We start from the raw sequence: 13,033 nt of genomic DNA, 5'->3' as shown, positions 1-13,033 counted from the left end.
CGTTGAGAAATGTCCCTGAATACCAAAGGGATTATAGTGCCTTTGGATCCTTTTGGTTTGCCTTTAGAAAAGGACAATATGGAGTAAAGAATTCAATGTTGTTGTTCTATGTGTAGCACAGGAAAAGTCTGCTCTAAGCATTTAGACAGCCAAAGGCAAAAAAGGTTTAAAATTCAGCTGCAAAGTCCTGTGCAGAGAGAAATGAAGAACTGGGATTTGATTCAGTATTAAATACCCTGCAAGGGGAGTTAAGGAATGACTTTATCACAATTGTTGCCGCCACCAGGACTCGTGAAACGTGGCCCCTTTCCCAATCCAATTAAATTCACATTGAAATCCCTGAAATCCCTAAATGTGTGGAAGCTTCAATTTTTATGTTACAGGAACTGACTTCCCAATCTGAAGCTCCTGCAGAGAAAATTAAGGATGCAGTAATCCCCATTGGCCGGTGAGATTCCTGGGAAATCAAAGAGTGGAACCTGTAAGAATGAAACTAAAATCAGGCACAGGCCTGGTAAGACATAACCAATATCCTTTAAATTTGCAAAATTTATAAATCTAATTATTTCAGCAATTAATAAAATAGAATGGTAGCTAACCGATATAAACTCATAACCATGCAAAAAAATATTTACGGGTTCACTGCAATAGATGTAAAGGATGCTTTTTTCTGCACACCTCTAAGCCATGACAACCAGGAACTATTCACATTTAAGTGGGAAAATGCACAGACAAGACTGCATTTCCAAAGGGATTTAGAAATAGCCCCACAGTTTTGGAGAATCAACTGTCAAAGGAATTACAAGAACGGAAGACCTTTAAATTGCAAGATGTTCTGTTACAACATGTTGATGATATTCTGCTGGCCACCAAAACTAAAGAACACTGCTGAGACCCAACTGTTGAATTGTTAAACTTTGGAAGATTAAATGATTCCAGGGGATTGAGAGAGAAGGCCCAAGTGATGAAGAAGACTGTGAGCTTCCTGGGTTTTGAAATTCTCCGAGGCCAAGGACAACTAAGCATTAGCCATGAGCTGTAAGAGAATTGCATGTTTTGCTTGGAATGGTTGGGTGGTGGATCGGGAATTTGGGATTACCAATCCACCCTTTGTATGGACTTTTATAACTGCCCATAAAGATTTTATTGTATGGACTGATGATGCCTGGGCTGTGTTCAAACACCTTTAAAAAGCACTAATGGGAATCATTCTTTGGGCTTGCCAGATGCCAGGAGATCTTTTGAATGATTCACTGATGGCAAGGATGGCCTGGCTGTTTTTGAGCAGTCACAGCTAAGGAGCTGTTGATTCAGAAAGCTCCTAAATGGGCTCTGGGACAAAGTGCAGAGGGTGGAACTCCTCTCACCCGGGCATTGGAACTGCACCAATGGGAAAGTAAACATCTGGAGGGATTCTAAACATGCTTTTGGCGCACTGCCTGCCCACGGAGCAATCTGGAGACAGAGAGGTTTGTTATCAGCACAGGCTATGTCGATCAAGCATGGGACACAAATATTACCCCTCTTGGAGGCTGAAAAAGCAGCTGAAGTTGCAATTATGCCCCATAGAACACACCAGGCAAATAAAATAGAGCCAAAATATGGAAGCGGCTAAAGAGGTTGCAGAAAAGGTCATCCATGTTTTGGTTCTGCAACAGGTGATCTGTCCACCTGATATTAAGTCAGAATAAAGTGCACAAGATTGTCAGTTAACTGAAGCATTGTATTCTAGTTTTTGTCCTGCTGGATGGGCACTCACTGCTGATAGGCAATAGCTCCCGAGGAAATAAAGCAGAGATAGAGCATGACCTGTGGAGCTCTGCTGCCCTCCAGGGCGAATATTTGGGATCAGCAGCATCCAGACCACCTGCGACCACCTCCAGACCCCTCCTGACCCCTCCAACAAACCCCAGACACCTCCCGTCTCCCCCTGATACCCGCCAGACCCCCACCCTCAGGCCCTCTTCCCCCGGGCAGTGCCCAACAGCCCTGCTCCTGCCCCGCTCCAGCCGGGAGCTCCGGCAGTGTCTCTGCTGCTCCCGGCCATTCCCACTCCTCCACCCCAATAAATGCTGCTGGATCCATCCTGCCATTGCCTCTTGTTCCTCGCTGGGAGAGGCTAAGGGGCGAACACAGTGGGTGAAGCTCTGGAGAGGGGTGTTCCAGAAACAGTCCCCAGATCCTTATGGGGCAGCCTGGGGTGAGCATCGCATGGGGAGGGACTGGGGTCTCAGGGATGGGAATGGGAGAGATGGGAAGGACAGGAGGTGTGTGGGCTGCATGGGGAAGTGGGATGGGAGGTTGTCATGGGGGTGTGGGACAGTGGGAGTGTGAGATGTAGTGGGACTAACAGGAAGGTGTGAGATGTGGTGTGGGATGTGGTGTGGGATGTGATGGGGCTCAGTGAAGCCACAGGGAGATGGGTGATGCTCCGTGGAGCTTGTGGTGACAAACAGAGGTGTCACCCTGCTCCTGGAAGGGGGTGGCTGTGCTGAGGACCACAGACTCTCCCCTCCCTTGTAGCTGCACCGTCAGAGCCTGCTGAGGGGAGAGACCAAAGCCAGGGCAGAGGAAGAATTTCTGAAGGCACAAAACCACCAGCAAGGATATCAGTAAAAACCAGATTTATTATTGAGGAACAGCACAACAAAGAAATATCCATGTGTGTGTGTAACACACAGTGAGGGTAAGGATAAAGAGGAAAATGGCCTAAAAGCTTAAGACCACTCCAACTGAACAGTATTTAACTTATACCTTAAAATCAGCCATGCAACAGAGGCATAAAAATGAAAAGCATTTTATCTTATACCTGAACTTTCTTTAGAGGTTTAATTTAATCACATATCTCAGGTATTTAAACACCTGAGAGGGCAGCATTTCACCCACATTTCCATAGCAGATGGACACATGCGTGCACAGAGATAGAAAGGGTCAGTGCAGGGTGAAAATACCCCTGAGAGAAATTCCACTCAAAGGCAGTGAAGTGCTCACTCTAGATTCTTTTGCATCTGCAGAATGGATGAATGGTTGAGCCTGGAGCAGTGTGGGGATCAGCCCAGGATCCATAGGTGTTCAGGGATCCCCGAAATTCAGCAAACAAGAGAGTTCCTGGCTTGGATAGGCCTCACTGAGAGGGAGGTTCTGGTAAGTGCTGCTGGGGCCCAGGAGAGCTCCAAGGGTCTGCTTTTGGACTGCTGCTTATACTGCCCAAGAGATGGGCTTTAGTCACAACTGTGTTTGACCCTGGCCGCACTTCAGGTCAGACACTTTCTTTGGGAGTGTGAGAACAAGGATGTTGTGCCATTCAGACAAGGAAACCAGTTTCCAAGGGTATTCCTAAAAGCCAGGAGCTCGTTGGAGAGCAGCAGATCCTGGGAGCAGATGGAGTTTGTGATCAGCTCCAGAGCAGCTGAGCCCAGGGGCTGCTCCTCAAGGCCGAGGCCTCAGGAGCATTTCTGAGATGCCAGTGCAGCCTGGAAAGGGGAAGGGGATGCAGCAGCACAGGGAGGGTGATCCTGTGGATATTTCTTAATCAAGTGGCTCAAGGAATCCCTCAGCCACTGTCCTGGAGTCCTTCAGCAGTGCAGGGGAAGGGATCAACAGGCTCAGACTTCTGTGTCCATGGTGGGATCATTGCTGCAGGGAGTGTTTTCTTCTGGCTCCTCAAAGACTCTCTGGAGGATCTCCCTTAGACACTGCTTGGAGAAGTGCCTCCTGCAGCTCTCCATGGAGCAGTGTCTCTTCCAGCTCCCCACTGAGAAGTAGATGAAGGGTTTGATGGTGCTGGTGATGCATGTGAGCAGGAAAACAACCTGGGAGGACACAACAGTGTAGCCGAGCTGCTCCAGGAAATTCCAGAGGCAGAGGGGCAGACTGAAGACCACAGCAAGGAAGATAGCAACATCAAGTCTCTGGCGTTGCTTCTGCTGGGAACCACGCTTGAAATGAATGAAGAGGATTGCACTGTAAATGACCAGGGGTGCAGCAAAGAGGAGGAGGTTGAGGGCATACAGGGAGATGAGAGCTGCCTGGCAGTGCTCCTGCTTGTGTAACGGGCACAGGGAAGTCACTGTGGGTTTGACGGCCAGGAAAGTGAAGAAGACCTAGAACAGGGCATCCATCATCGCCCAAAACAGGTGCTCAGGGACTTCATAACTGCAGCAAAGTGGGCAGAGGACAGACATGGATCTCTTGATGCTGAGGAATGCCAGCCGGAACAGCCCCAAGTGGTAGGAGAACAGCGATAGCTGGAAAAGCAAGCTCAAATACATCATGGGCATGACAGCAGAGCAGGACACATCCTTCTGCAGGAAGAGCAGGGTGGAGGGGACCATGAAGACAAGGAAGAGGAGGTCGGTGATGGTCTGGCGGAAGATGTAGTAGGTGATGGGGTTCCTCTGGAGGAGCCAGAAGACAGCCCCATTCCCAACTATTCCACAGAGGCTGATGAGCAGCATGACACTGTGTATGCCCACACTGGTGGCATCAATCCCACATGGATCATCTCCTTCAGTGGGTGAGGCTGGAGAGGGGGTGACAGTGCTCACCTCCATGGATGGACCCTGGGCAGGCTGTGGGATGTGGTCCCTTGCTGTGGTAAGAGTGGACGGGGAGTCAGTGCTTGGAGAAACCAGGGATGGACCATGCAGCTCCTCAGCAGCTCCCTGCAGTCAGAAGGATTCAATGGAGAGAAGTGAGATGTGCAGGGGAGGAGGGCAGTGGAAATAGTGGAGTGGGAGAGGGAGGTGGGAGGGTTGGGATGTTTGGCAGAAGAATGATAAATAGCACAGAGAATAAAAATTTTCAGCTTTCCTGAAGCTGTTGAAAGACCAGCTGGACAAAAAGATAAAAGGATGCAAAGGAGCATGGACAGAGAACTATAAACGTTTCTGGAACCAGTGGAGAAGCAGATAAGGAGGCCTCCAGTGCTTTTGGGACAAGTTCTGTAACAAGAAGCAACAGCACATGGCCAGAGGAAAAGTTCATGGCAAGGTCACCTCAAATATTGCAGTATGCAGTGAATACAACCACCAGAGACCTCTCTTAATGAACCTGCAGGGGCATTAAAGGACTCCCAGGAGCAGGTGGATGTATTGAAAATAGTTTTAGGAAAGTGATGCTTATATATTTGAAAAGAAACATATTTTTATAACTTTGAATGATTGTAATGGATAAAACCCCTGTTGAAAAGCCTCACCACACACAGAAAAAGGAGAGGTCCTTCAGTATGACCTGCACAGATAAGAATTCCCACTTTCTAACATGTTCCATTGTGTTAAAAAGTTTTTTCCATCTGATTTCAATACCAAGATACTGAAGGGAAGCTCAGGGCAGAGGAGGGAGGGGCTGGGGAGGACTTCCATCCTACATGGATCATCTCCCTTGGTGGGTGAGGCAGGAGGTGGGGATATGGCGCTCACCTCCATGGATGGACACTGGGCAGGCAGTGGGATGTGATCCCCAGCTGTGGTCAGAGTGGATGGGGAATCAGTACTTGGAGAATCCCGGGATGGACCATATAGCTCCTCAGCAGAGGGAAGGATTCAGTAGAGAGAAATGAGATGTGCAGGAAAAAAATATGGGTGGAAATTCTGGGGGTGGGAGAGGGAGGTGGGAAGGTTGGGATGTTCAGCAGGAGATGCAGAAGGGATGCACAGGGCAGAGGAGTGAGGAGCTGGGGAGGGAACTGCAGTCACTGGGAGAGGATGGCAGGAACAGAGCAGCTGCTGGAGGAGAGGCAGGTGGGGTAGGGAGGAAGGCAAACATTGCACTAACCTATTGGGTGTGGGGCAGCAGCAGGCAAAGGGTGTCTGTCCAGCTCAGTGGTGCTTCCTGGTACCTTTTGCTCCTTTTGGATCCGTATGGTAAAGTGGATCTTTCCAGGTCAGTAACATGAAGACTTAAGTCCCCAGACCAGCAAGAGGTCTCCACTCCTATCCCGCCGGCTCCTCTTTATGCCCTGTCTCATTGTTGCTCCCCAAGACTTGGTGGAGTCACAGGGGACTTGCAAATTGCATCTTTGCCTACGTCAGAGTTTCGCTTCTTCAGGGTTATTTATCTTGGTGTCTTGTGTGTGTGTGGTTTTTTTTTTTTTTGGTTTGTTTTTGTTTGTTTTTGGTTTTGTAGGTTTTTTTTTTGCCACAGAGGAATTGGCTTTGATCAAAAGCTCCAAATGAAGAATTTAGCAAATGGCTTTTCATTTCTTCCTCATTAGAAACACTCCTTCCCTGGAAAATGTCCCATTCTCCAACTGCCCTCTCCTGACAGTTTACTACCATTCCCCGTTTCTTTTCCCGGAGGGGTCATGGTCCCTCCAGCAGCAGAGGGATGCTGGTGGTGCTGGTGGCACTGGAATGCTGGCAGTGCTGGCAGTGCTGGGGAGGCAGCTGGGTGCTTCTCAGAAACAACTCCCATTCTGGGAAGAGCTTCACAATCATTGCCCAAACTACTCCTGGGCCCAGGGAAGAACAGCTGAGCCAAGAATTCCCATTTTTTTCATTCTAATGCAGGACCACACAGCCCAAGAGAAGGATAGCAAAGAGTTGCTTGCAGTCAGGTTTTCAGCACTTAGAACCCACTTTAGTTACTGCTAATTCCCTTAATGGTGCAATGGAAGTTATTAGACACCAGATTTTAGGGTACTGTGATCCCTTCCAGCCTTTCATCAGCAGCTAAATTTCCTCCTCAGTCTTGGGCACACTATTGGTTGTTTTTGCCTGATCCCACCCGTTTGCTCACAGGGACACTTTCCACCAGAACAGATTGCTCCAAACCCCATCCAAATGCTTCCAGGTGTCCAGGGGTAGCCAAAGCTTCTCTGGGCAGCCTGTGCCAGGATGTCTTGGGTTTGCTTGAACTGGCTTTTGGTAGCAGAGGGGCTTCACTGGTGGCTTCTGTGACAAACTGCCAGAAGCTTCCTCAGTGTCTGGCAGAGCCCATCCCTGGTGGCTTCAAAGATGGATGTGCTGCTGGCCAAGGCTAAGCCAGCAAGAAATGGTGGTAATGCCTCTGGTAACAGAGTTAAGAAGAAATCAAAGGTGTTGTGCAGTTGTTTTTATTCCAGCAAAAGAAGAGGGGAGTGAGAACATGTGAGAAGGACAGCTCTGCAGACACCAAGGGCAGTGAAGAAAGAGGGGGATGAAGTGCTCCAGGCCCTGGAGCTGAGATTCCTCCGCAGCCAATTGTGATGACCATGGTGAAGCAGCTGTGCCACTGCAGCCCATGGGGTCCATGGGGTTGCAGAGATTCACCTGCAGCCTGTGGAGGAGCCCAGGCTGGAGTGGGTGGATATCTGGGAGGAGGCTGTGATCCTGTGGGAAACCCGTGGAGAGAGGGGCCCTGCTCCAATGCCGGAGCAGCCTGTCCTTGAAGGACTGCACCCTCTACAAGAATGACCCACACTGCAGCAGTTGGAGGGGTGCTGCTCCCCATGGGATGGACTCACATTGCAGCAGTTTGCAGGGAACTGTTGCTCATGAGATGATCTAAAGCTGGAGAAGTTCATGGAGAGCAGTCTCCCATGGGATGGACCCCATAGTGCAGCGAGGGAAGGACTCCTCTCCCTGAGAAACAAGAGAAATCTTGGGTGATGAACTGACCATAACTCCCATTCCCTGTCTCCTTGTACCACTGGGGTAGGAGGTGAAGCTGGAAAGGAGGGAGGGGTGGGGGGGGAAGGTATTTTTAATGGCTTATTTTACTTTTCATTATCCTGCTCTCATTTTGTGAGTAATAAATTCCCTTTATATCTCTAAGCTGAGCCTGTTTTTCCTGTGATGGTATTTGAGTGAGCTCTCTCCTGGTCCTTAACTCATGAAACCTTCATTAAGTTTTCTCCTCTCTGTCCAGCAGCAGAGAGGAGTGAAGGGTGCCTGGAATTGGGCCAGGGTCAAAAAACAACACAGGCCCTCACAACACTCACAGGAGAAGAATTTCTTCACTCTATCCCATCTAACCCTGCCATCCAGCTGTGGGAAGCCATTCTCCTTTATTGTGTCACTGCAGGCCCTTGTCCAAAGTGCCTCTCCAGTTCCTGGAGCCCCTGTAGGCACCAGATGGGGCTCCAAGGTCTCCCTGAAGCCTTCCCTTCTCCAGGGAGAACATCCCCAGCCCAGTGACCTCAGTGAAGCCACAGGGAGGTGGGTGATGCCCTGTGAAGCCTGTGGTGACAAACAGAGGTGTCACCCTGCTCCTGGAAGGGGGTGGCTGTGCTGAGGAGCACAGACTCTCCCTCCCCTTGCAGCTGCACCATGTGAGCCTGCTGGGGGAGAAGCTGATAAAAGGGGAGAGGAAGAATTTCTGAAGGCAAAGAGTTCTTTGCCCATGCCTCACAACATTAAAAGCAAAATACATTCCAGGTGGATAAGAAATCTTGGCACAGCAGTGCAGAACAATTCCTGGGTGATTCCTGTCCATCTCCAGCAGGTCCTGACACACGGGAAGACTGAGGTGTGGAAAATTCACACTGACCTCTGTTGCCCAGACGAGTGGGCAGATGTTTGGGATTGGCTCTGGAAGAGTTTTCCCAAAATGCACACTGAGTTTGTGGACTGTCTTGGGGGCCGTCAGCACAAGGGGTTGGAGCTGGAAGTGCCTCTGCTGGATCCTCCCATTTTCTCCAGGCTGTCTGGGTGGTTTTAGCTCCACTCATGTTGCAACTGTGACTCGAGGTTTGGCTCCACTTGAGGTGCGTCTGTTCCTCCTCTGGGGAAAACAAGGGGAACAGGGGTAAAATGAAACTGGGCCTGCCTGGAGACTTGGCAAAGGCAGGATTTTCTGTGTGAAAGAGGGAGAGGGAAGGAAAATGGGACTTTTCATGGAAAAGAGCGTGTTGAGGGGTAGTGACATTTTCTCTGGTTCTCTCTCCCCTCCCTGTCTGCCAGTGCTTGCTGTCAAGGATCTGAGGGATAAGCTGGGAATATGAGGGTGGTGAAGCACAGGCACAGGTTTCCCAGGGTAGCTGTGGCTGCCCCTGGATCCCTGGATGTTTTCCAGGACAGCTTGGATGCGGCTTGGAGCAATGTACTCTAGTGGAAAGTGTCCCTGACTGTGGCAGGGGGTTGGAACAGAATGGTGTTTAAAGTCTCTTCCAACCCAAACCATTCTATGATTCCATGGAAAACAAGAAGCTCAGGCAGGGAGTGGCCTGGGTGACACTGGAGACAAGGAAGGTGCTTGGAGCTAGAAAAATACATGGAAGGATCATGATCCTTCTGCACTTGCCTTGGGAAAAACTCCCTGGCTGATGGGAGTCCTTTCCTGGACAAGAGGTTGTTCCTCAGAATGTTTCTACTTTCCAATGGACAGGAAAACGGGACACAGGGAGAGAAAATCCCTGTCAGGAAGTTGCTCTGTTCTGTTAATCATTAACAACTCTGTTAATAAATGATTTTTCAATCTTTAACCTCATGCGTGTCTCCAAAGCATGACTCACCATGCACGGCTTTCACTGTCCCTTCCCTTTCCAGAAGCAGTGGCATGTTGCTTTCCCCTGGATTTGAGGCAGTGGGAAAAGGAGGGACAACTTCCCCTGAGCAAGGGATGTGTCTGCTGCCCAGGAGAAATGAGGAGCTCTTGGCACTGTCAACATCATCCCAAACATTGCAGAAATGTGCCTTAGGAAGAGCTCTGGTATGAGACAGGTACCTGCCCTCTTCAGACAAGACAGATGCTTTAGAATGGAAAAAAAAATAGAGAAATGAGGAATTTTTGGACACTGTTTCCAGGGACATGCTCTGCAGCAAAGCCTAGATGTTGGTTATTGAACAGATTTTGGTGTCAGCATTGCCATGTGGGAAACAGACAAAAGAAATCAATAGAAATCTAATTTAGTTTTCATAACAAAGTGAAAAAGATTAGTATAACCTGGATTTTGGCTGATGCTGCTGTGCAGAGTCACTGTTCAGCTCCTCCTGAAGGTGGGCAGGTTCAGGATGGAGGTGCTGAAAGGCTTCCTTGGACATTGATGCTGGGAAACCAGAGGATGGCCCCATTCTGCAGAACAGCAGCATAACCCCCTAATTTCTGTACAATTAAATGGCCCAAGCATCTGGTGATGTGAATTTCCGTAATTTAAGCCCTTTTTGGCTACAATCACAAGGGCTCAGTGGAGTTCACCATCGTCCCTGCACTTCACTCAGAATTAATCATTTCTAGAATTAAAGAATGTGACAAATACCCATGTAAAGGGCAAGGGAATGTTGCTGTTCCTTCCCCAGTTCTGCAGCCCTACCTGGTTTCTCTCCCTATCAGCTGGGAATGGAGGCCTGGCTCTGCCCGAGAGAAAGGGAAGGATGCTCTGTGACATCCTTACCTTTCTCCTGTCATCTAGAGGCCCCAGCCCTGCAGAGATTTGGGAAATCACTGCCACCCCATGCTGGATGTGTCCCAAAGGCTTAACCTGTCACACTCTGTCCAGGCAGGAGAGCTCTCAAAACCCCATGAAACTCATCTGCTGAGCCAAAGGAGAATGAGTTTATTCCCTGGGGCTGAGGCAATGAGGGTCATTCACAGGGAGTACAGGAACAGGACTGAGCTCAGAGCCATGTGCCCACGTGGTCCCATATTTGTGGATGTCTTTGAGGTGGCACATCTCCAGGTGCCTCGTGTCCAGCAGCGCCTCACAGAGCTGTCACCTCCACCACAGCAGTGTCCCCAGGGCCATGGCTGCCCTCCTCACTCCTGGCTTTCTCCTCAAACACCCTCCGCAGGGCGACTTTGACGGAGCGATGGAAGCGCCGCCGCCGCCAGCTCCCCACCAGCACATAAATCACAGGGTTGAGGCTGCTGTTCAGCAATGCCAGCAGAAAGGAGGTGTTTTCAGGGAATAGCTCGCCAGAATCAGGAAGATAGAGGAAAACCTCCACACAGAAAGGGATGCCGCAGGTGAAGAAGAGCAGGACGTTGAGCAGGATGGCAACAAAGAGTTTCCCTGGGTGTCTCCTCTGGGAGCCACAGTGGAGCTTGAGGAACAGGAACAGGTTGGAAACCAACATCATGAGGGAAAAAATCACGGCAATGGCGAGGGCTACACCTGCAAGGATGGTCGCAGAGTCTTCAGTAAAGGTGTAGGTGACATAGAGGGAGGACACAAAAACCCCGATGAGAACCCAGAGGGACCCACTGATGACACCCGAGAGGTGCCGGGGGCGGTGGCAGCGATACCAGATGGGGCAGAGGATGGAGACACAGTGCTCCACGCTGAGGGCTGTCAGCAGTCCCAGGCTGTGGCCGAGGAGAGAACAAGCGAGCAGCTGCCATGAGTGCCTGGCATTTGGTGAGGCTGATACCATGACAGACTCCCAGGAGGGAGTAGATGCACAGAAATTGTGCTGTTTAGGTATTAGATTAGAAACAAGTTTTAATGACTATGTATGGTTATAATGGATAAAACCCCTGCTGTAAAGTCTCACCACAGACAGAGAAGGAGAGATCCATCTGTGTGTCCTGTGCAGGTAAAGAATTCCTGATTCCTAACGCTTCCCATTCTCATAGAAAATTTATTCCAGCACCTTTTGGTATCGTTCCCCATCCCTATTTCCAAACCACTGCCCATCCCATGCCATCCCATCCCATCTCCATCCCATCCCATCCCATCCCATCCCATCCCATCCCATCCCATCCCATCCCATCCCATCCCATCCCATCCTGCAGGTTTCCCAGCTGCTCCCTAGCTCTGAGCATGCCCTGTTGGGCTCTGCTGCTCTCCAGTGAAGACATTTGGGATCAGAAGTATCCAGACCCTTCCTGACCCCTCCTGACCTCTCCGACACACCCAGACTCCCCCAGGGCCACCTTCCCCATGACAGCCCCACTGCTGCTCTGCTCCAGCCGGGACCAGGGAGATCTTTGCTGTGTCACTCAGAGAGCAGCTGGGAAGGGAATGCTGAGCCCCTGGGCCATCCTGCCCATGCCGGCTGTGCCGCTGCCATCCCAGCTCTGGGCACTCGGGATCATGTTTGCTGCAGGGAGCGCAAGCCATGGCTGTGTCCCCTCCCTCCCTCCCTCCCTCCCTCCCTCCCTCCCTCCCTCCCTCCCTCCCTCCACCCCCATTCCCGGCTGGCAGCAGGAGCCAGAGGAAGGCAGCAAGTGCTGGCAGACGGGGTGAAGGCAGCTCAGGTTTCAGGATGCTGTTTATTGATATCAGACTGCAGTGGGATGCAGGAACCAGGTGTCAGGGGATTTTGGGATCACAGCTGTGTCAGGAAGGATTCCTTTGGAGGAATAGTGTTTTAGGACTTGGAAGGGAGGAGGAAAGCCATTCTCCAATGTGCTTCCTGCAGAGCATCGCTCTCGCATCACACATGGCAATGCCCCTGCTCCCTTCTCATGTGAGATTGGAGCATGAGAAGGTGATCCTGTGGATATTTCTTAATCAGGTGGCTCAAGGAAACCCTCATCCACTGTGCCAGGATACTTCAGCAGCACAGTGGGAGGGGTCAACAGGCTCAGACCACCACGTCCATGGTGGCATCATTGCTGCTGGCAGTGTTTTCTTCTGGTTCCTCAAAGACCCTCTGGAAGAAGAGCCACAGGGATCACTCCAAGTGGGGTCTCTGGCAAATCTCCAGCAAGGAACAGATGATGGGTTTGATGCTGCTCTGGATGCAGGTGAACAGGAAAAGCACCTGGGAGGACACCTTGGTGTAGCCAAGCTGCTGCAGGAGAATGCAGAGGCTGAGGGGGAAGGAGCAGAGTATAGTGGAGAAGATAATGCGATCGAGCATATTGGGTTGCTCCTGCTGGGAACCAAAGTAGAATGTAATCAAGAGGATTGTAGCGGAAATGACCAAGGGTGCAGCAAAGAGGAGGAGGAGGAAGATGTACAAGAAGATGTGAACTTCCTGGTAGTTCCCTTGGGACAGCCACAGGGAAGTCACTGTTAAAATGAAACCGATGGCAATGAAGAAGAAGGCCCTCTGCAGGGCTATCAGCACCTGCTGGTTTCGGTGGGATTGGCAGCTCTGGATGTTGATGAGCATCAACCAGAACAGTGCTGTCTGATAGGAGAGCAGCGACAGCCGGAAAAGCAAGC

At 50.4% G+C, this 13,033-nt stretch overlaps 1 protein-coding gene and 1 pseudogene across 2 annotated transcripts; both read right to left on the bottom strand.

Annotated features, from left to right (window-relative positions):
* Nucleotides 1–3,252: 3,252 nt before the first annotated feature.
* On the bottom strand, nt 3,253–5,859 carry LOC146423381 (proto-oncogene Mas-like; annotated as a pseudogene). Its single transcript, XR_014847563.1, has 2 exons — nt 5,776–5,859; nt 3,253–4,664 (listed from the first exon to the last, which is right to left on the bottom strand). The product of XR_014847563.1 is annotated as a proto-oncogene Mas-like (transcript).
* Nucleotides 5,860–8,646: 2,787 nt separating this feature from the next.
* Nucleotides 8,647–11,291, bottom strand: LOC146423380 (mas-related G-protein coupled receptor member D-like). Its single transcript, XM_085044823.1, has 2 exons — nt 10,860–11,291; nt 8,647–8,703 (listed from the first exon to the last, which is right to left on the bottom strand). The coding sequence occupies exons 1-2, from the start codon at nt 11,289–11,291 to the stop codon at nt 8,647–8,649; spliced, it is 489 nt and encodes a 162-aa protein (XP_084900949.1).
* Nucleotides 11,292–13,033: the final 1,742 nt, after the last annotated feature.

The sequence above is a fragment of the Lichenostomus cassidix genome, unplaced genomic scaffold (assembly GCF_008360975.1).
Source record: "Lichenostomus cassidix isolate B80296 unplaced genomic scaffold, HeHo_3.0 HiC_scaffold_496, whole genome shotgun sequence".
Classification (NCBI taxonomy): domain Eukaryota; kingdom Metazoa; phylum Chordata; class Aves; order Passeriformes; family Meliphagidae; genus Lichenostomus; species Lichenostomus cassidix.
This window is presented reverse-complemented; position numbering and strand designations above follow the sequence as displayed.